The sequence below is a fragment of the Homarus americanus genome, unplaced genomic scaffold, assembly GCF_018991925.1.
Source record: "Homarus americanus isolate GMGI-L3 unplaced genomic scaffold, GMGI_Hamer_2.0 scaffold2539, whole genome shotgun sequence".
Taxonomy (NCBI): Eukaryota; Metazoa; Arthropoda; class Malacostraca; order Decapoda; family Nephropidae; genus Homarus; species Homarus americanus.
Window position 1 is genome coordinate 1410001 of NW_024725489.1, and position 23628 is coordinate 1433628.

Consider the following 23628-nt stretch of genomic DNA (forward strand, 5'->3'; position numbering starts at 1 on the left):
GTGACACAACACACACAGCCATACTACCAACACTACCACTGCATCTCACCATTATTCATTATTACACCGTATTTATCAAACTTCCTATAATAACAATAGATTTTTTATTGTTATAATTTTCTATATTTTTAGTGCTTTAGTGGCGATGGTGATAGTGTAATGTTTAATTGTATGTGTTATTGAGGTTAGAGGTGGTAGTTGTGAGAGGCGTGACAAGGTAGCAGAGGAAGGCGTCACCACATATAAACAACACCTGTGGTAGTAGTGGCTCTTAACACCTGGACTTTAGAGGCAACTATTGGTGTGGGGGAGAAGAGGCGGAGTATGAGCCAGTAGGAGGTAGTATTAGTCACTGTCATGGTAGAGGAGAGGGACAACATCATACACGTGTTGAGAACCACCTTGTGTCAAGCTGTCTTGTCCTCACCTCAAAACACGTATCTATTGGTTCTTATTAATACTGACCCCTTCAAATGTGCCAATGGATATACATATATAATATAATTCTCACAAAAAACAACAGTGACAGCGTACCGTACTTCAGAGTAATAGAAAGCTGTGTCAGGCATCACCTCCACTTTGGACATGTTATACATATATACGGTACCTTAACCACCAACGACTTTTTGGACGATATTTTGTATTTAGGTATACAGTATTTCAATGTGCTTTGAATGAATTTCACATTAATTTTTTGGTTAATATTGAGGACTAGCCTGCCGACGTGTTATTTGTTCGTAGTGAATATTTTGTTGTGACCGGCTAAGTTCGTACTAACGTTATTTTACCGTGAGTGCACTCTAATTGGCTAAGTACTTTCTGTGTAATATGACAGGAGGTCTGTCTCCAGGCTAAGAAATTAAGTAAGGTTAGGTACATTTCTTTGGTTAGTTAGGTCAGGTTCTGTTAGGTTCAAACTCTATTCGAAATCACCTGGAGACTCACAAGTTGATCAATGATTCCCAGCATTGCTTCACAAGCAGGCCTTCATATCTAACTAATCTATTAACATTCTTTTCATCAGTTATCGAATTGGACGAGGGGCACAATTACGATGTGGTATATCTCGACTTTAGCAAAGCCTTCGACAGAGTCCCCCACGAAAGACTAATAAGAAAAGAGGAGGCTCATGACATTAAAGGAGATATTCTAAAGTGGATTCGGGCGTGGTTACAGGACAGGAAACAGCGAGTGAGCATTAACGGCACTAAATCCCATTGGAGCAATGTCACTAGTGGTGTTCCCCAAGGCTCTGTACTTGGACCATTATTATTTATTATTAGGGCCCGGGTGTTTAGGCACTAAAAAACTTCAAAATAGGCAGGCAAAAAGGCAAAATAAAGAGGCAAAATAGGCATTAAAAAGGTATTTATTCCCACAGCAATTATAGAAATAAAACTAGAAATATAACTTAAGTACATAAGTTCCATAACTAATTCTTCCATAAAGTAGACTCGCTCGGAATTTGCTGTTTTGTGTATTTTTCCAAGAATAACTTCAGAGACTTGTTCTCCAGCTTCCACAACAGAATACCAGCATCAACAAAAGCTTTACACAGATCTAATGAAAAGGTAGACTTGCGGCTGGAGGAGGCACTGAATGTAGTCAGCAGACTCGTTTGTTGGCTTCCTGGTTTCTTTTTCTGAGCAGCAGTTTGAACTTTAGCAGTCTGCACATGCTGCGAAACAAAGTACTTTTTCTCGAAATTCACTGCTTTTTCAGAGACTTTGCAAAATTGCACTGATCCATCAGTTGAAAAAATATCACATCCAAATTCCCGAACATGATCATTCAGCTTCTTGCCAGATGGTGCACTAACTTTGGGCATTTTTATTTTTTTTTGGAGCACTGCCCTCAGCACTCAGGTCTGCTGTTAGCCTAGTACTGTACTGAGGCAGTGCGTCGACTCATATACTTCTCGTGCTGACAAAAGCAGTGTTGCCATGTTTTATGGGTATGGTTTGCTAAGTTTTATGGTGTTCCGAAACATTAATTTCGTGTTTGGAGTGTTTCTTTGTGGAAATATGTGCAAAAAAGCACAATAGGCTATTATTTAGTAGAATAGGCATTATCACTCGCAATTCCCTAAAATAGGTAAAAAAGGCATTTTAAGGCATTTTGCCTAAACATCCGGGCTCTATTTATTATACAGTGGTCCCTCGGTTAACGAGCACAATTCATTCCAGAAGGTTGCTCGTTAACCGAATATTTCGTAAACCGAAACCATTGTTTCAATGGGTTTTTGGGTAATTAGTTCCAGCTCACCGAAAATTACATACAAACTAAAAATAAATGCAGTAAAGTACACTTACTTTGAGGTGTGCATGTAGAAGGCTCCTGGTTGATGATGATGATGATGGGAATTAGAATGGGGGTGGAGGAGAAGGGAGAAGAGAAGGCATTGGGGTGGAAGAGAATTCACCCCATGCCGCCATTTCACCCATAAAATTTTAGTTCACTTGGTGTAATTCAAGATTATTTTCTTTAAATCAACACTGCACTGCGCTATGTATTATCAATATGTAAAATATATTTCAAAATGACCAATAATTTGACTGGAAACACACAAAAAAGCGTTTATGTTGAAGAGTCTCAAACAAGATGTTCCTTCCTCTGAACCGGTAAATAAACTGACGCCAAGCTTGGTGTGTTGAGTGGCTGTTTGGCACGCAAAAAACTAGTTTCCTGTACTTCAATTATGTTCAATAATTGTAAGGAATTCGTTAACCGAGGGTTTGCTCGTTAACTGAAGTGAAGAATCTTTTGGAAGGTAATTCATTAACCTAGGCGCTCGTTGACCAAGGGATCACTGTATACATAAACGACATTGATATTGGCATAGACAGCAACTCCGCAAAACTACAGGATGATCTAAACAAATTTTTCGAATGGTCTGAAAAATGGCAGACGAAATTCAATGTGGAGAAATGCAAAGTACTCAGTACAGGAGATGTAAACAGGGAAACCAGATACCAGATGAACAACGATGCCATTGAGAAATCCGACTGCGAGAGAGATTTAGGAGTAATGATAAGTAGGAATCTTAAGCCAAGTAAACAATATATTTTTGCTCGAAACAAGGCTAATAGAGTACTTGGGTTCATACAAAGGAGTGTTAGTTACAAGACTAGCGAGGTCATCTTAAAACTATATCTTGCGCTTGTGAGACCTCACTTGGACTACGCAGTTCAATCCTGGTCACCATATTACAGAATGGATACAGAATCCTTGGAAAGAATTCAGAGGAGAATGACAAGACTAATCCCGGGCATTAGGAACCTTGAGTATAGAGACAGGTTAAAGCATCTTAATTTGCACTCCCTCGAGAGATGTAGAGCGAGGGGCGACATGATAGAGGTGTATATAAATGGAAGTCAGGGCTAAACAAAGGGGACATTACGAAGGTGCTCAATCTATCCAACCAGGAGCGAACTCGTAACAATGGTTTTAAATTAGACAAATTTAGATTTAGGCGCGAAATAGGTAAACATTGGTTTGGAAACAGAGTAGTGGATGAATGGAACACGTTACCAAATATCATCATTAACTAGAATACGCTGGATAGCTTCAAACATAGGTTGGATGCTTATATGAGCAATAGGGGTTAGGTGTAAATGGGACTGCCCAGTATGGGCCAATAGGCCCGCTGCAGTTTCCTCCATTCTTATGTTCTTATGTTCTAGTAAATGTTACTTTTACTTTTATCCTCTTCTCCACTGATCGGCTTGTTAGCCGCTTGGGCGATCGGTCACGTCTCTGTCACACACTGTTGGCAAATACTGGGCTTGCACCGGCTCCTAAATGTAACTGAACCCACTCCAGTGCTGGTCAAGTCTTGTCTTGAAAGAGCTCACACTCGGTGCCGTCACAACACACTCCGGTAGGTTGTTCCAAGAGTTTACAACCCTCACTCCGAAAAAGTTTGCCCTCACGGTTTTCTGGACTTGCGGCTTCTTCAATCTTGAGCTGTGACCCCTTGTGGGGTGAGCGTCCGCCAGCTCCAAGGAAGGACACTCAACTGAGTAGTGCCCCCTTAGATGCTTATACACCTCAACTAGGTCCCCCCTTGCCCGTCTGTAATATAAGCTAGGCAAGTTCAGGCGCTCCAATCTCTCTGGGTAGCTGAGGTGCCGAAGTGCAGGCACCAGTCTGGTGGCCCTCCTTTGAACATTTTCAACCAGCTGACAGTCCCTAGCATATCTCGGGGACCAGATGGGGTGACAGTACCCCAGATGGGGAAGCACTTCACTCCTGAAGATCGTTACGAGGAACGGACCGTCTAGATATCTGAACGACCTTCTTATAAGACCCAATAATTTATTTGCCTGGTTTACCTTCTTCTCGCAATGGCCCGAGAACTCAGCATACACACCTAGGTCCTTCTCACACACAGTCTCAAATAGTGCAGTTTCTTCATCCCGTTGGGACATCTGATTTGCCTCCTTACCGTTGGTATGCCCCAGGTGCATCCTCTTACACTTCGTGACATTGAATCTCAGCAGCCATTTCTTCGACCATTCCTGGAGCCCACAGAGGTCCTTCTGCAGTTCTCTTTTCTAATGATAAGAACATCTGTGGAAAAAATTAAACAAAATTTAACAACTCCTTCTGGTTAGGTATGTTTATAGCTACACAGTGATCGACTAACACCGAAATAGATGTCAAATTCCACCAGAGTCACGATCACATATCGTTCTCGCTTTGTGTGCCGGTAATGGACGATTAGCCACTCGGTGCACTCATGGTAAAATAGTGTTAGTAGGAACTTAGCTGGTCATAGCAAAATATCCACTGCGTATTTGTTTTGATGTTCATATTTTTATTATATTTTCATCGGTGGTCTGCGTCTCGAGGTGGGCTGAGGGGAGAAGGGGTCAAGTGCCTGTGGCCCCCAATCGTAGTCTCTATTGCTCATACCAACTCATTATTTTCTGGTTTATTAGCTAATGGGAGTCCATGTTTCTCCAAAAATGTCATAGGAATGCTATGTAATAACACTTGAACCTTTTTTTTTTTACTTTCCAATTGGCTGAAAGGATGGAGTGAGGGCCATTGATAGAAAAATAAATAATACAGAAAGAAGGGAGGGCAAGGAGGGTGGGAGTGAGGACTGGTGGCACGTGACGGTTGTGGCGTGTCACGTTCTGGCCTGTCCGAGTGACGAGTTATCGCACCAAAGGGGAGAAACAGAGGGAGGAGGAGGCGGCTGGGAGCGAGGGTGGATGGTAATATTGGTAATACAAGTCATTGTTTACTGTAATTTTTCTAATAACATCTAAGACTTGAGTACCCACATTTTTTTTATTATACTTTTTGGCACTTGGCCCCCGGTCAAAATATTGATAATACTATACCTTGTAGAGTATTGTTTGCCTTTATGCAAACAATACAATGACCTTTAACTTTCTGGTGTGGTCTTAATACATTATTGCTTCCATATAATGAAAATTATACCTCAACAATGTACAGTACTGTATATTAATGAAATTGCAAACACTACCCATCAAAAACAATGAATTATTACATTATACAATCTTTTCAATTAATATGACTCTAGTATCAGCGAAACCAGCTTTAAGAGCTCTGCACACTGCCTCTTGAATGAACTCAATATCTTTATTGGTTCAAAAGTTACGTAATTTTGAATTTTTACAAACTTTAAGAGTGTTTTTCTCGATTGTGATTTTGACGCTTGGTACCTTGTCACACTTGGTGCCTCATATCCTTTCTTACCTTACAACCCTCCCCTTCCCAAATGGGAAGGACGCCATATCCACTGTTTACATCCGGGATGTTTTGTTTGATGCAAAGGATATAACTAAGAAACATTTTTCTGTAAAGTTTCCTCAATACAGGGTTTAGGAATTGAACAGTTGATGACAGTTCTGTTAATATATCCACCACGGATGGATGCATTAAACATTGTTAATTTCTCTTTCTCTTTCCAGAGGGAGAAGTTTACTGTAGACTCAAGACAGATACAGTAGTGCCTTTTACAGTTGACTGTTCCAACACTGACCAAGATGTTCTGGCCTGTGGTGTTGGGAATTTCTTGTGTCAAGCTTCTTCTTATTCCAGCATAGTGAGTTTTATTTTTTTTTCACCACATATCAGCTTATGGTAGTACATGTACCGTACTGTAATGTACTGTACTGTATAGGAGAAATAAAAGACGAAATCTTGAAGTTGGTATACTAGGACCCTCTTCAGCCAACTAACAGAACAAAGCAAGGGAGAAACACATAGAACAAGGAATTGGGTCACATGACCTATCTCCTGAGTTGAGGTAGGGTGGGGATTAGGGATAATATTCTTGATGACAATATTCACGATCAAGTCAGGGGTCTACAAATGTATTATGATGACTGCCTGGTGCCAAAGATTGTATGACACTTGCTGGTAGAGTGTCCCAGTCAAGGGGACTTGAGGAGTCATTTTCTGGTCTAGTGTCGGTAGGAGGATGGCTCCTCCATCTCAAAAGTGCTCAGGGAGAGAAGTTCAGCACATGATGGTGGGCTTTTTAATTTTTTTATTACAATAGAGATACTTAAGCGCATATGCTATTTAAATAAATACCCGTACAGGATTTTATATTCTTGTAAATTTTATATTTAAACTAAATAGGGTTTTATTTTATTTATATCATAGGTTTAAATTATGAGTTTCATTTTTGGCATCAAAATGCCACAGGCTGTGATGCCAGATATTTTACCCAATCAATCATTTGGTAATTTTGTAAAGCACAAAAATAAACCAAAAGCTGTAAGCTTCTCTAACATATATATACTGTACTGTACAGGTATATATTTTTTCTTTTTGATTAGAAACCAAACCTTGTTTTTCCTATTTATTATATTATTCGCTATCTGAATACTCTACCGTATTCAGCATTTGAATGGCTTTCAAGGAACATAACTCATTTGGATAATGAGGGATACCTGTACCTGTCTTTCATTTATTATCATTTCACCACTTATCAGTTAAAAGCCATTCTGTTGGTTGATCTGTTCTTTATTACTGTATTATGACCTTTATAGTCTAGTGTTAGAAATACTGTAATCTGTTTTGGTATTCTTTTTTATTCAGTACAATAAGGGAATCCCACATTATCCAAATATTCTCTCTGAAAATTTGCTGAACCAAAATTTTTATTTTTACACCTCTTTTTCACTATCTGAAAGCGATCCTCACTTATCCGAAAGATGATTCACATGAAAAGTCAATCACATCCTGTGGGTGATCCCTGACTGGCCTCTGTACAAGATATTTTATTTAGTTTAGCAATTAGGTACTAAATTACAGTAGTTAGGTAGATTTTTTGTTGTTCATGAACTGATTTCATTATTTGTAGGTACAAAGCAATACAGTATTGTGGTGAGGTACTAAATTACAGACTGGTTAGGTAGCTTTTTGTTGTTTGTGAACTTTTTTTTTTAGGTACAATGTTATTGTATTTTGAGGCATTGGGGAACTGAATCCTATTTTTCCCATTTGATCTATTATTCACTTACTGAAAATTTGTCATCCGAATGGTTTTCAAGGAACCTTACCCATTGAATAATGAGAGATACTGTACCTGTAATAAGTTTAATCTGTTCTTATTAACTGTCTTCTACTAATGAGAAACTGGTGGTTGTCATGGCCCTAGAACTTTTTGTTCAGTAATTGGGAAAATTTTAGGCTGATCTGTAAATAGTTTCAACACCTGGGTTTAAAAACAATATTAGAATTGGCTTTGTCATTTTGTACTGGCCAAAATATCCACTTGAGTTGCTGAAAAAAAAAACTCAATAAAATGATGGAATTAGAAAAAAATGGACTTTGGATTACTGTATTTAGATCCTTCTGGTAATTTGACGAGGGTTGTTGTTGAATTTGGGAGATGCAAGTGCTATCCCAAATGTGGCAACAAGACTTGGTGTACTGTACAGGCAAGTCAAGGAAATTACCTGTACTGTGCTGTATGTAGTGAGGTAAAAAGTACACAAGATATAAGTGATCTTTAGCTTAAGTAAATTTATCTTTAAATGAATGAAACAAATGACAATAAATGAATAATGGAATCATCATCTACATGTTTAGAAATTAATTAAGGTTGGGTTAATGATTTTTATATACAGGTTGACAATCCCTTATCCAAAATCCTTGGGACCAGATGCACTTCGGTTTTTGGAATTTTTCGGATTTCAGAATTTTTTTTTTTTTTTTTCCCCCAAAGGGATCAGCCCACCCAGGCACAGCAGGTCACTGACTCACATTGGGGCCTGGGGGCTAAAATATAATAATAATAATAATAATAATAATAATAATAATAATTCATACTAAGGGTCTAGGTCATGTTTCTCACTTTTGATTTTTTTTTTCATTCTTGTATTTCTTTATTATTATTATTATTTCATTATTACTTTATTATTGTTATTTTTATTATTATTTCATTATTACTGTATTATTGTTATTATTATTATTATTATTATTATTATTATTATTATTATTTTATTTTTGTGTATTTTTTATTAAAAATTTTATTTATTATGAATAATTATTATTATTACAATATTGTATTATCATTATTATTACCTGTATTATTATAATTATTATTACTATTACATTTTCACTCCCCAGGCCCCGATGTGGGTCAGTGACATGTGCCTGGGTGGGCTAATACCAATACAAAAAAAAATGCTCCAAAATTTTTTTCGGTTTTCAGAGCTTTTCGGTTTTCGGAATTTTGGATGAAGGGTTGTCAACCTGTAATATGGTAAATATTTTGTTCTGGGCACAAGATGAAGTGGACCAGATGCAACAGTCTAGGTGTTTATTGAATCTGTCAGTTAGGTTAATAATTTATAATTGGTTCAAAATAAATGTCCTGCTTGGGAAGTTAAGACTAGTTGTATCCTTACAGCCGCTCTACGGACTTCGAGGTTCACCGTAATTGGCTCGCCATTACTCACAGTCTTCCGGTTGATCAGTGGTATTTTGAGAAGACGTCACAATGGACTCTTGACTATCCTCCTCTGTTTGCCTGGTTTGAGTGGCTTCTGGCAAAGGTAAGGAACCATTGGGATTTTTTTTATTGATAAGTAGTCCATTGTTTCCTTATACTGTATACAGGTATCCCTCACTACTCGAATGGATAAGTTCCTGAAAACTATTCGTTAAGTGAATTTTTGTTTATTGAATAAAGGGACATATATGGCAAAATTTTGTTTCAGTTCCCCAATGACAAGAAAACCTCAACATGATGCCCCAAAAAACATGAAATCAGTTCCTTAACAACAACAACAACAACAAAAAAACTACCTAAATAATGGTACATAGTACACAGTACTGTAACTTACTACCAAACATTAAAAAAATAATGAAATACTATCTATATGAAAATATGCAGCTAAAACCATTAAGGAAAAGATAAACTGTATCAAAGTTTAACACAGCTGCTATTTGTATAGACGCTGGCTGCGTCATACATGACCGCCCTCAAGCCTTGCCATAGCAATCCAGCCCAGCTGGGGCTGCTCCCCCTTCTGACCCTTAGTAACACTCCCCCTCCTGAACCCTTAGTAACACTCCCCCTCCTGACCCTTAGCAACACTCCCCTTCCTGACCCTTAGCAACATTATCCCTCCTGACCCTTAGCAACACTCCCCCTCCTGACCCTTAGTAACACTCCCCCTTCTGACCCTTAGCAACACTCCCCCTTTTGACCCTAAGCAACATGATCCCTCCTGACCCTTAGTAACACTCCCCCTCCTGACCCTTAGTGACACTCCCACTCCTGACCCTTAGTAACACTCCCACTCCTGACCCTTGGTAACACTCCCACTCCTGACCCTTAGCAACACTCCCCCTCCTGACCCTTAGCAACATTATCCCTTCCCAAAATTATGAGTTGAAAAATAACCATAACATAACTCCTAACTCAGCCTGGTAGGAAGAGCACTAGGGGGATATGGCCACTCCAGCATGCGGTTTGAATTTTTGCCGGGAAGTTTTCGTAACACGAAAAAGAGATGGTAATTAGGAAATTCACATAGGTAAGCAAATTTTTGTTTCTGGAACGTTCATATAGCAAGGGATACCTGTACAGGGATTCATATGTTGAGTGAATAAACGTCAAATAATGGGACCCATGTATTAATTGGGTTTTGTTCCAGGGAGGGAAAATGTTGGTCAACTTGGGGATTTTCCCACACAAAGTTCACCACTAAGTGTCCTGTAAAGATAATGATAATAAGGGCAATAGCAAATAAAAAAAAATAATTGACAAGAAATCTGATTTTTATATACTATATATTAATTACTAAAGGTGAAGATGATGACAAAAGCTGACAGTAGATGCTGATAGATAAAGAGTTTGCCTTATTCTTGTCAGCCCTTACCAGCTTTAAATGAGATGCTTGATCAGCTCTAACTTAATTATAAGGGTTAATTATCTTGTGTTGCTTCCTGGCATGGGTGGGAGGAGTGCTGGAATGTTCTGCCTTGCGTTGGCCAGACATCTTGGTACAGTATATGGGGCCTGTGTTATAATAAGACAGGGACACATTGATGCAGTGTTACTGGTGTGAGTGTGGTAGACACAGGTGCACACCCTGGGTTGTGATTGTGACTGTATGACACAGGTGCACACCCTGGGTTGTGATTGTGACTGTATGACACAGGTGCACACCCTGGGTTGTGATTGTGACTGTATGACACAGGTGCACACCCTGGGTTGTGATTGTGACTGTATGACACAGGTGCACACCCTGGGTTGTGATTGTGACTGTATGACACAGTGCACACCCTGGGTTGTGATTGTGACTGTATGACACAGGTGCACACCCTGGGTTGTGATTGTGACTGTATGACAGTGAAAGTTATGCAGGTAATATGAATTTTTTCTTTTGCAGAATATCCTTAAAAGTGAAAATTGCAGTTTCTAAAGAAAAAATTATATCAAATTGTGTTGTGTTATTCATTAAAGCAAATGTTTCCTTAGTATAGAGATAAATGGTGTCAAATTGTGATTTTGGTTAAAATTAATTTTCTTATATTGAACATTTGTATATCAAGGTTACCTGTGCAGTAATGTAATGAAACAAGAGCCTTGTGTTGAATGGTTCATAATGGTGGACAAGCTGCTGATTGCTGATGTGTGACCGGGATAACATGTCATCAGGTAATAACGGCTAATATTCACATGTGGATAATGGCTGTAAGTCAGTATGTATGCATTAGTATATACTGTACATGTACTGTACTTGTCAACACAAATAATGCACAATATACTATACAGTACTGTAGTTTCAAAAATTCAATGTAGCCATTTTATTTCAGGTAGCTTGGTACTTTGACCCCAAGATGCTGGATGTAAGGAATCTAAACTATGCTTCAGACATGACAGTCCTCTTCCAGCGTCTGTCGGTGGTAGTTACAGACTTTGTGTTTGCATACGGTTGTAAAATGTAAGTTATTGTGTCTGCCTGGGTTATGTGTTTCAGTTTTAGGTGTGTTCATTAACTCTCTTAATCTCTTGACTGATTGACCCATTGAGTCATTTTATCTCCTGCCCAGTCTACCATATATATGTGTGTGCATTCATACATGCTCTTGTTCATAATAGGTAGTAGGTAGTAAGCAGCTATCAAACAGGGAGATACTACTGCCTGGTAAGATGTTGGAAGCATAATGTGTCGTCTAATGGTAAACCCTGCTTCCATATGTGACCAAGTCCCAGGTTGCTGATCTGACTTTCTGCCTCATGTACACACAATTGCAGGGTCTCAATTATTTCTCTTACTATATATATATATATATATATATATATATATATATATATATATCATTGACTGTAATTTTGGAAATTTTGTTTGTCATGGATTCACTGACTAAAATATGAAGTTCGTTGTATCAAGCTCTGTATGAAAGACCAAAAATACAATAAGTTTCATACTGGAGGTTACTTGTACTGTATAATTTTTCATATTGTATTAATTTTCTCTTAATTAGTAAGTGGCTTCTTTTATAGATATAAGTAACAATAGATACAGGTACAGTACCAGGTATTTCAAAATGTGAGGCTGATTGATGGTGAAGTATGAAAGAAACTAAGATTGTGTTGATCCTGATCACACTGACATGCAGGAAAGATATATATTAATAAAAATATAAATTATATATACAGTTGGGTCTTCATTTACGCGGTCAATTGAACCCGCAGAGTACCGCGTAAAACAAGAAACGCATAAATGAAATATCAGAACATAAGGGATTAATTGAAATAGAGTCTGGGCCGACCCCCAAACTCCACTTTTTCCGACACAATACGTACGTTGTAGTAAAAATAACATCTTAATTTTATGATGGTATGCACACACAATTAATAATTAAGAGAAATATCAATATTAGGTTTTTTAACACTTACATTAGTAGAAAAGATGGCTGGGCACACGGGGATGGGGGGTTGGTTCCAAGACAGAGGGCAGATTATTGGCCCTTACCTGTATCACTTGTATCAATTGTATCACTATCCACCACTGAGGCTTGCAGGGCCTCTTTGTCAAACCCCTCAAAGTCCATTTAAGTCCATATCCTCACTATCACTGACTTGGGCCGGCTGTGGTGGGTGGCGGGTGAAGAACTCGGTAATGTTTTGATGACTGGGCGACCTTGTGCGCACCCTGCCCACGCTGCTTCCCGCGTAAATGACCAAATTTACCGCGTAATTTAAGCATTTCATTCTGGCAAGGCACAGCGTAAATGACCAAATGCGTTAACCAAAACCGCGTAAATCCAGACTCAACTGTAGTTGAAGGTCACCCTCCCTGTCATCCCACAATGTGTCTGCAGATGTTGTGAGCAGGTTGGCCGGTCTTGTGGTAGACGAGAGGATGTGGTGTATCCACTCTTCCTCGTTCTGTTTGGTAATGCCGGACTCATTCTGGTGGACCATATTCACTTCCAGTATAATGGCTTCCTGTATGGCATCATGTTCCTCTCTGTGGCAAGATTACTACAGGTAGGGAGTTTGATCATTACTGTTGCTTCTAACATATTTAGTAATTATTTCCATCACCATAAACGTGAAACTACCGTACTGTACTGTATATGCATGTCAGTTATCCTTGGATGTTAGTTTAAAAAAAAGAAATGTAGATACTGTTCTATGACTTAAATGAAAAGGTACAAATGAAACAATACTGTATATAGTGACCATGAAAAAGAGCACTAACATGTCACAGTAACAGTTTACATGAGGAGTACAGCACAGAGTTCTTCACTTGTGTGTGTAGGATACCTCTTCCTGAGGTAATACCCTGCCAGGACACAGTGGTGAGAGATATTGTAAATACATTATCGCTGTGCCGTCATAATCTGTTTCAAAATTTTTTTTGTTATTGTTGTCTTACTTCACTTGTACAACATTACTTGGAGAAAGATAATGTTCAGTTCACAGTTTTATTAATATACCTGTATTGAACTCATATGTCTAGAGTGATAAGTTAATTACTTAAGGACATTTTCTCTCCTTTTTTTTCAGAGAAGAGAAATTGAGGCAGCATTTTGGTTTTCTGTGCTATTAAACCTGAAGCACATTTACCTGTACATTGCTCCAGCGTATTTCATATATTATTTACGCTCCTACTGCCTCTCGTCCACTCCTGAAGGCCACATAAGATGGCAGTCTTTCTCCTTGTTTCGTTTTGTGAAGCTTGGAGTAACAGTGGTGACAGTGTTTGGCCTTTCATTTGGACCATTTATCATGAAAGGACAACTCAATCAGGTAAGATTTTATTGTTAAACATAAATTATATTTTTTAATAATTGAAAACTTCATCAAATATTTCTAATTTTCAGCAACCTGTACAGTACATCGTGTGTTGCTGATGATGAGTGTGTGTGTGTGTCCTACACCTAAAACTGACTAGGTACATAAAGTATTTTTTTAATTTGTTTGTTAATATAAGTATGTTCTCAGGCAAGTTTCATTATCATTAATGTTTTATGGCTATCTTACATACAGTACTTGTGTGGGATAGCCGTGTTTACCTGATGGTAACTCTCCATGCTGCACAGTCTCTTGCATTCTCTCTTGTCAGGTCCCTAAGTCTTTATGTCATCTCTTACAACCTCTCCTCATGTTGTTCGTGGCCTACCACCCCTGACTCTCCTCCCTCTCCACATTTTGGCTCATGCACTTCTTGACCCAATTGGTCTCATCCATTCTCTCCACATGCCCAAACCATCTCAATGTGCCTCTATACAGAACTTTGCTAATACAGGGTACTCTCGACACCCAGCTGCACTCTTGGCTCTGAGCAAGGCCTCCTGTCACATTACACATCCACCTCATCACTCTCATTTTGGCTTGCTCAAGTCTACTTGTATCATCCTCTTCAACTACCCATGCTTCACTGCCAACATCACTTCTCACACCAGCCATATACATTCTTCCTTACACTTGGAGGGAAGGTTTTTTTTTACTGTCTATAAAGTCAGCAGCTCCCTAAACTCCAACTAGCCCCTTCTGACTCTTACAACTGAGCAGGCTTCAGTCCCGTGCCGCCACTGATCATGCCACCCAGGTAATAGAACTCATTGATACAGTCCAGGGATATATTCCCAATGTTGAGTTTCTCCAGCCTTGCTGTGGGTACATGGTTACCTGCACATACACAACACTTACAGTCAGCAACATCCCACAGTCTACCATCTATTTCACTGCACCTTTTGTGTATTCACCTTCCTCACTCGTTGCACATTGAGTTGCTGCCAACATCTTTCTTACAGATAGCACGTGGCTATATTTTACTTTCCACCACTCGTCCCTTACCCATACCACAAATCAATATTTTGTTTTTACTATTTTCACTATCATGTCCTTTGCTTGTTTCATCTTTCCATTTCTTAAATTTTTTTAGTGCCTCTTCATCACTAAGTCATCAGCATACAACAACTCCCAGAACAGGACAGTCCTAAACTCCTATGATATTGCCTCCAGTACCATAATAAATAAAAGGGGGTTCAAGATAGTCCCCCGAAAGATTCCTATTATTAGCTCAAATTCCTGACTTTCCTCACCATTTACTGTCTCAGAGGTTTTTGAGCCCTCATAACCATTTTAACAAGGTACTCCTTAAAGCATAGCTTTCTTATTGCCCACTTTACTACTTTATGTGGTACCCTGTCAAATGCCTTCTCCAAGTCTACAAATATGTAGTAAAATTTTCTCTCTCTTGTAGCTGTGTGGTAATAAATATTACCTCTATAGTCCCCCTGCCTGGCATAAACCCAAACTGCATTTCAATTTATGTCTTTCTCTCTGTTATTAATTTCTCAATTATTCAGTAAAAACCCTTGTATTTCCCACATTCAACTGTATCACCTTTACCCTTGTAAGTATTCAAGATCATACTCTGTATTATCGCCACTGGCTTCAGCTACAGTGCTGGCGTGTGATGCCATTAAATCTTTCGACCTGTGACCTCGCCAGGTGTAGAAGTGTTTACAGACAAGTCCTGGTTCTGCTGAGTGGACTGTCTTAGACTGGTGGCGGTGGCTGCCCGCCCCTCCATGAGACAGATCGCCCTCTCTCGTGATGCTGTGAAGACCAGCCTTCTCCTGTCTGAGAAAAGTACACTTTGAGGTGTGTATGTAGAAGGCTCCTCGATGATGATGATGATAGAAATTAGAATGGGGGTGGAGGAGAAAGGAGAAGAGAAGGCATTGGGGTGGAAGAGAAGTCACCCCATGGCACTATTTCACCCATAAAATTTTAGTTCTGTTTAATTTTTTAACAACACTGCATTCAGATGTTACTCCACTGAAATAAAGATTGACCCCCTGTTTGGTTGTTGACAGGCTGGATGTGCGTAAAACTAGTTTTTACTTTCAATTATGTTCAATAATAAAATGACTAAAAAATTTTGATTAAAGAAATCTTGATATTTACTAAAATGGTAAGGAATGTAAGCCCTAGAACCGATTACTGTATTGGCGGACTAATACAGTGACCCCTCGTTTAACGAACGCCTCGGTTAACGAAATTTTGGTTAACGAACTGCCTTCCATAAGGATCTTTAATTCGGTTAACGAACAAAAATTCGGTTAACGAATTTCTTCTGAACCGACCTCAACATGTTTTCGCTTGCACTGACCGGGCAACCAGCTTTAGTATCAGTCCGCCAATACATTAATCGGTTCTAGGGCAAATTCTTTACTATTTTAGTAAATATCAAAGTTTATATATTCAATAATTTTAAAAGTTTAATATTCAATTTTTAGTCATTTTAACAATTAATTGAAGTAAAAGTGACTAGTTTAATCGCGGCATCCAGCCTCTTAACACAGCAGTGTGTCTTTCTGCACTGGGGTAACATCTTGGAGAGCTGTTCAACTAGCTTTTTTCTTGTTACAGCTGGTGACATATTGACTGTAGTGCAGTGTTGATTTAAAGAAAACAATCTTGAATTACACCTATTGAACTTAAAATTTTATGGGTGAAATGACAGCATGAAGCATGGGGTGATTTCTCTTCCACCCCCACTTCCTTCTCTTCTCCCTTCTCCTCCACCCCCACTTCTAATTCCCATCATCATCAACCAGGAGCCTTCTACATGCACACCTCAAAGTAAGTGTACTTTACTGGATTTATTTTTACTTTGTATGTAATTTTCAGTGAGCTGGAACCAATTACCCAAAATCCCATTGAAACATTGGTTTTGGTTAACGAACAACCTTCTGGAACGAATTGTGTTCGTTAACCGAGGGACCACTGTATTTGAAAACTCAATCTCCACCGATTTGGAGGTATAGCCCAGGTCAAGAGGCTTACAACCACAAAATCATTGCCATATGACAAGACTTTTATTTTACATTATTTTTTACTAAGTTGTGGTCACGGCTGTGATTGACCACCCAAAGGCCAACCAGGGAGTGTAGTACTGTGCCTTTAGTTAAATCAGTTTATAGTGTCATCAGTGGCACCACTGCCAGCAGTAACCAAGTCATATTATTGGTGACACAAAGACTTTTATTTTTATTTTGTTTGTGTGCTTTCTCAAGGACTGAAATTGTGCCTACAATCCACCATTCATAGGGAGATACAGTGTACACAGTGAAAGCACAAAGAGATACAGTCGTTGATCAGAACTGGAAAAGAATGTATAAGGAAATAATATTTAAAATAAAAAAAATCAAGCTTGGCTATCCTGAAAGGCATTCTATTACCGCCTCAAAGAAAGTTTTCTTTTTTTTTGGGGTTTCAAAAGGACTGAGTGGGCGTATAATCCGTCATTCATAGCAAGATGCGGTGTACATAGAGATAGCACATGGATACCGACAACTTGCCGAGGTACCTGAAAAAAAAAGAAGAAAAACAGAAGACAACTCAAAAGGCAACACTGGACGCACAGAGTACCGAGGAGGTTAAAAGACCAACACAAGGCAGTTAGGTTATTTATTTGTTTCTTTTCTTCTTCCTTATTAAATAACATTGAATTGCCATAAGGGCACGATCACCTTCATATCTCACTTTACTTAGACTTCAGTTAGTAGATGTGATTATTAAGGAAGTCATCCCACTGAGGTGTATATCTCTTGGTCAGATGAAATACATTGTGCTTGCCCGGTGGATGACCCTAGCCATAACGGCCTATACCCAGGCAAGGGAACGGGGCTTTTAAAGGGACCTTGACGCTAAGGCCCTGCTACCAGGACACAGATTAAAAAAAAATTACAACAGAAATAATAAGGATCAATATTATTATTATTATTAAGCTGACAATTAGAAGTCCATTGCTTGGTAAACTGGTGGGCTTAAGGCTGAGTAGACCTGTACGGAGTCTACTCCGAAACAGCAACAACCATGGGGGGGTCCAAAACCAGGGGCTAAAGCGGTACCAGGAAATCTGTTGACATGTGATTACTGCGGGGTGAAGACGGAGGTAGATACAACGTTTAGGACGGTACAACGTGCTGTAAAAAATGAAGGCTGTTGTTGGTATTGCCCTGGCTGCATAGTAAAGGTGAGATTCAATTGCAAGCCATAGGGAAATGAGTTTCCTAATGATGAAAATAGATGAAGCTGGATTTTTGCTGGTTGCCAAACAAGAACAAGTTGAGAAAGAGATCCTTGCTAAGATCGAGGAAGTAGCTCATAGAATGGAGGTGGTAGCGAAGAGGAGTTATGCTCAGGCCTTAGCAGGGCCACGGGAAGTAGCATGGAGTAATGCAGGATCAAAACAGGCTCTACAGCAGCTAGGGACTCCGAAGAAGGGTTTCAAAGATAGGACAGTTAGCAGACCTACTGTTAGGGGAGAGGAGGAGCAACGGGGACGTCTCAAGCGCAGAAACACCATAATTTCCTATGGAGTTCGTGAGAGCCAGGCGGATGAAGCGGAGAATAGGAAAACACACGATAAGATGCAGTTTGTGAATATTTGTACAGGGGGGATGGCATAGTCAGAACCTCTGTACAAATATTCACAAGGGTACAAGCTTTGCACCCTCAAGATCACACTAGTGAGTGAAGAGGAGAATTGGGGACTATCCGGCATGCAAAAAATTAGCAAAGAGCGAGACGTTTCAGAATGTATTCATTCACCCAGATCGCACGGTATTGCAGAGGGAACAGCGCAAGAAGCTCCTGCAGGACTTGAAGCAGAGGAGGGAGGAGTCGAGGAAGAACTGGGATGGGTGTAGTACATGGGTTATATCCAGCGGGAGGGTAGTGGAAACAAGTGTGCCGGCACAGAGCCACGGGGCAGCAGCTCACCCTCCACCCGCTCTAACCCCCACCTGGGAGTAAGCACCGGCTCCGCCTACCAGCGCCGTGTAAATAATGGCACTTCTAAGCAAACCCTGCAAAATACGGTGTACTTAGCAAATGCTGCAGCTTTTAAGAATAGAGGGGGGCCGGAGTTACTACTAAGAGCAAAGACGTTACCGAGAACAAATTCTGGCTCAAATGTCATGTACATTAATACTGACACGTTCCTTGATAAGAAAGAGGAGTTTAAAACACTATTGAAGATACACCAACCAGATAATGTAGGAGTCGTAGAACTGTTGTACTCCACGACCCCCTGACGGAGACACGATGATCCTCCCCATTCTGGCCAGATTTTATGTAAATAACATTGATTATGTGTTAAAGGAATATCCTTCCTTCCTTAGGCTTTAGTAAGCCCCTTTATAATATTTATACTGTATATACTTGTCACACTTGCCAGATGCTTCTGGTGTTATTGTACAGGGGTACCTAGTGACAGCACTAGGATCCCGCTTCCTCTATCAAGGAATAAACAATTGAAATTTAAATTGAAAATTGAATTGTTGTACAAGAACAGGAGAATCGACCCAGAGGAATGTGGGTTCAGTATTGCTGGATATGACTCATTTACGAACCTTTCTCAAGAAACTTGCAAGAGGGGTGTGGTTATCTATGCTATGCAAGACCTTGGAGTCAGCCAGGTGAGGGTACAGGGGGAGGATGTTTTTGAAGAGTCCAAGTGGTGTAAAGTTAAATTAAAGGGAGGGGACTTACTTATTGTCGAGTGTATCTACAGATCCCCAAACTGTAGCCTACTAAATCAAAGCAACTTAGAGCCTTAATAGACAATGCAGCAATGCTCAACCCTAGCCACCTCCTTATCATGGGGGACTTTAACTATGGCGACATTGACTGGAGAAACGAGTTCACCCCAACTGACTTGAATAACCCTGCTACTCTTTTTGTAGAAACTCTGAGAGATAATTTTCTGTTCCAACATGTTAAGGACCCGACACATTACAGAGGGGAGCAAACACTCAAGTCACTAGAACTCTTCATAACAAACGAAGAGGGTATGGTGGCCAAACTGGAACATCTAGCCCCAATTGGCACCAGTCACCATGTAGTGTTGTCATTCAGATTTAACTGTAACCTAGTTCATGATAAAGCCAGGCCAAGGTGCAAATATTACAAGGGAAATTACGACGGGATGAGGGAAGAGATGAGGGGTATTCACTGGCATGACTCACTAAGGCATAAGAACGCAGACACCATGCTGAATATCATAACTATTAAAGTGACCCATTTGAACGATAAATATATACTCAAGACCAAACCCAGTGCCTCTAGGAATACGAGGGGACCCCTACACATGAACCATGCGGCGGTTGACGAAGTTAAGAAGAAAACCCAAAAATTCAAGATGTGGGTTAGATCAAACGATGAGCAGGACAGGAGGATGTATGCAAGAGCCAGAAACCAAGCAAAGGCAGAGTGTAGAAGGGCTGAAAAGGAGTTCCAGAGGCTGGTTGCAAGGAAGGTCAAGTCACACCCAAAGGCGTTTTACCGCTATGCAAAATTAAAATTAAAAATGCGAGTAGGAATATCAGATCTGAGGCTTGAAGACGGTAGTTATGCAGATTCTGACCAGGCTAAAGCTGAGGCATTGAACAGCTTCTTTTCCTCGGTGTTCACAAGAGAGGATGCGTTTAACCAAAGAGCGTTTGAGGACAGGCAGTTCGACAGCACTGACCCACATTGTGTTCACAGAAGAGGGTATAAGAAATAAACTGTCAAAGCTAAAGGTCCATAAGAGTCCCTGCCCTGACATGGTGCATCCCAGTGCTAAGAGAGTTGTGCAACGAGCTTGTGAGCCCCAGAAGATCCTGTTCTGTAAATGCCTGGATGAACAAAAGGTCCCCAGTGATTGGAAAATGGCTTATGTGAGTCCTATCCTCAAGAAAGGAGATCGTCACTCCACGAACAACTATAGACCGGTGAGCCTGACCAGCCTAGTATGTAAAGTACTTGAGAGCGTTATCAGAGATGGCACAATGGAACATCTACTATGAAACAACCTTGTAATGTAAAGGATTGCCAACGCGGTTTAATGCCGGGGCGCTGCTGCTTAACACAATTGCTCAAGGTATATTGGATATTTTAACCCATATTCTGGATCGGGATGGTAATATCGACAATATATACCTAGATTGTGCAAGGCTTTCGACAGTACCCCATGAAAGGCTGAAAATCAAACTAGAAGGGTATGGAATTCGGGGAAATGTCCGAGAGTGGACAGAAGACTTTCTATATGACCGCAACCAGTGTGTGTGGTGATTAATGGCACGAAATCATCATCTGTACCTGTCACAAGCGGGGTACCACAGGGCAGTGTATTGAGCCCGCTGTTGTTTGTTTGTTTCATAAATGACATGCCTGATGCTGTACACTCCTCCATACAAATGTTTGCAGATGACGCCAAGTTATTTCGGGAAATCAAGAACCAAGCAGATTGTGAAAAGATGCAGAAGGATCTCTGTGAGCTCTAAGAATGGTTGAAGAAATGGCTGCTGAGATTCAATGTCACAAAGTGTAATTGGCTGTATCTGGAACATACCAATGGTAAGGAGGCGCATCATATGTCCCAACGGGACAAAGAAACTGCACTAGTATTTGAGACCAAATGTGAGAAGGACCTAGGTGTCTATGTTGACAATGAGCTGAAGTTCTTGGGCCATTGCGAGAGGAAGGTAAATCAGGCAAATAAATTATTAGGTCTTATAAGAAGGTCGTTCAGATATCTAAGACGGTCCGTTCCTCGTAACGATCTTCAAGAGTGAAGTACTTCCCCATCTGGAGTTCTGTCACTGTCTGGTCCTCGAGATATGCTAGGGACTGTCAATTGATTGAAAATTTTCGAAGGAGAGCCACCAGACTGGTGCCTGCACTTCAGCACCTCAACTACCCTGAGAGATTGGAGCCCCTGAACTTGCCTAGCTTATAATACAGACGGGCAAGGGGCGACCTAATTGAGGTGTATAAGCATCTCAAGGGGCGCTACTCAGTCGAGTGACCTTACCTGGAGCTGGCGGACGCTCGCCCCATAAGGGGTAACTGCTCAAGGTTAAAGAAGCCGCAGGTCCAGAAAACTGCGAGGACAATCTTTTTCGGAGTGAGAGTTGTGAACTCTTGGAACAATCTGCCAGAGTGTTGTGACGGCACCGAGTGTGAGCTCTTTCAAGACAAAACTTGACCAACACTGGAGCAGGTTCAGATACATTTAGGAGCCGGTGCATGCCCAGTATTGCCAACATTGTGTAACAGAGACGTGACCAATTGCCCAAGCGGCTAACGAGCCAATCAGTGGTGAAGAGGATGAAAAAAAAAAAGTATTTTATTCAACAATTCTGTTCACTACTGAAAAGTTTAATTTGTATTTGGTGAATTGGTGGATGGTAGTTTAAACATAGGAGTAATAATGAAGGGAACTGTTGATTAAAGTATAAAGTACTGAATTCTCTTAACACCTAGAGAATGGGTATAGAAAGTGCAGTTTGAGGAATGTCTGTGTGAAGGTGTGACAGAATAAATATATTTTGTTTCTCAAGAACACTGGTAAATATTGTTTCTTTGTCCAAGAATAAATATTGTATCTTTGTCCAAGAATAATTATTGTTTGTTTTTCCAAGAATTAATATTGTTTGTTTATCCAAGGATGAAAATTGTGTGATTGTCTAAGAGTTTAATTTAAAATGGAATGTGTAGAGACTTATAGAGGAAGGAAACTGTTTATCAGGAGGGAAAGTTTTATGTGGTGTGAAGAGATGATAACCTAACCTAACTAAACAAAAATGTCTTGGGGTAAATAGCTTTTAGTTAAGTCTTTTGTGTTAATAATGTACAGAACATCATCATCTCACAGGGGTTGTTTTCTTGCAGGTGTTGTTCCGGCTGTTCCCATTCAAACGTGGTCTGAGTCATGCCTACTGGGCACCAAACTTCTGGGCGCTATATAACTTTGCTGATAAAGTCTTAGAGTTTGTTGGTAAGTTTGGTTGTGTCTGTGACGGATTTTTTTTATCTATGGAGAGCAAGGTATGTAGGGCATTTATTAATATGCTTCATGAAGATGTAATCCAATAATATACGTACTATTTTTCCTGGCCTGCCACAACGTGTAAATAAAGTTGCACCGTAAACAAATTCATGCTTAAGTGGCATTAAGGTTGGCTATCCTTGAATATGATGGCTGGACAACCATTGTATGTGTATATATTAGTTTATCTTGGAAATAACTGCGTGAATAAATATTGGAGGAAATAATAGACAATGAATGAACAGTATCATTGATAGGTAAGATGGTACAAACCCCGAGAGATTTATTAGTTAACATCTTCCAGTCCTGTTACCAACAATGGCAGTTGATTAATTATCACACCAGACACATGTCTATTTACCTTATGAAAATTATATTATAAAATTTATTCTTCAAGGCTAATCAAGATTAATAAAAAGAAAAATACTATGACAGCATTTTGAATGTTACCACAGGTGGCAGAATGGGATGGCTGACAACATCTGGGAGAGCTGCCATGACAGGGGGACTTGTTCAGGAGTTTGATCATGCTGTTCTCCCATCCATATCACCACAAATCACCCTTATAGCTACATTGATTTCAATTGTGGTAAGGTATACTTATAAATACTACCCCTGTACTCCCATTAGCCATATTGAAGAAACAAAACTAAACAATACCAGTACAATAGGTAGTGATGAATAATAATGATTATCAAATTCACCAAAGGTCTTATTGTGTTATACAGTAGCTACTTTCAATCTAAGGAAGAATTATTTTATCTACAAAAAATGT

The 23628-nt window shown here is 39.8% G+C and overlaps 1 protein-coding gene across 6 annotated transcripts in view; it reads left to right on the forward strand.

The window, feature by feature from the left end:
* The window catches only part of LOC121864948 (probable dolichyl pyrophosphate Glc1Man9GlcNAc2 alpha-1,3-glucosyltransferase), a 30591-nt gene that overhangs the window by 139 nt on the left and 6824 nt on the right, over window positions 1-23628 (forward strand). Inside the window, exons 1-8 of one of the 6 annotated variants that reach the window (XM_042364164.1) lie at window positions 198-258; window positions 5949-6082; window positions 8906-9050; window positions 11323-11450; window positions 12835-13003; window positions 13526-13768; window positions 22697-22802; window positions 23309-23442. In XM_042364164.1, the coding sequence (XP_042220098.1) occupies window positions 6024-6082; window positions 8906-9050; window positions 11323-11450; window positions 12835-13003; window positions 13526-13768; window positions 22697-22802; window positions 23309-23442 (984 nt within the window). In that variant the 5' untranslated portion in view covers window positions 198-258; window positions 5949-6023. The other 5 variants (XM_042364162.1, XM_042364161.1, XM_042364167.1 and 2 more) reach the window with 5 other exon arrangements.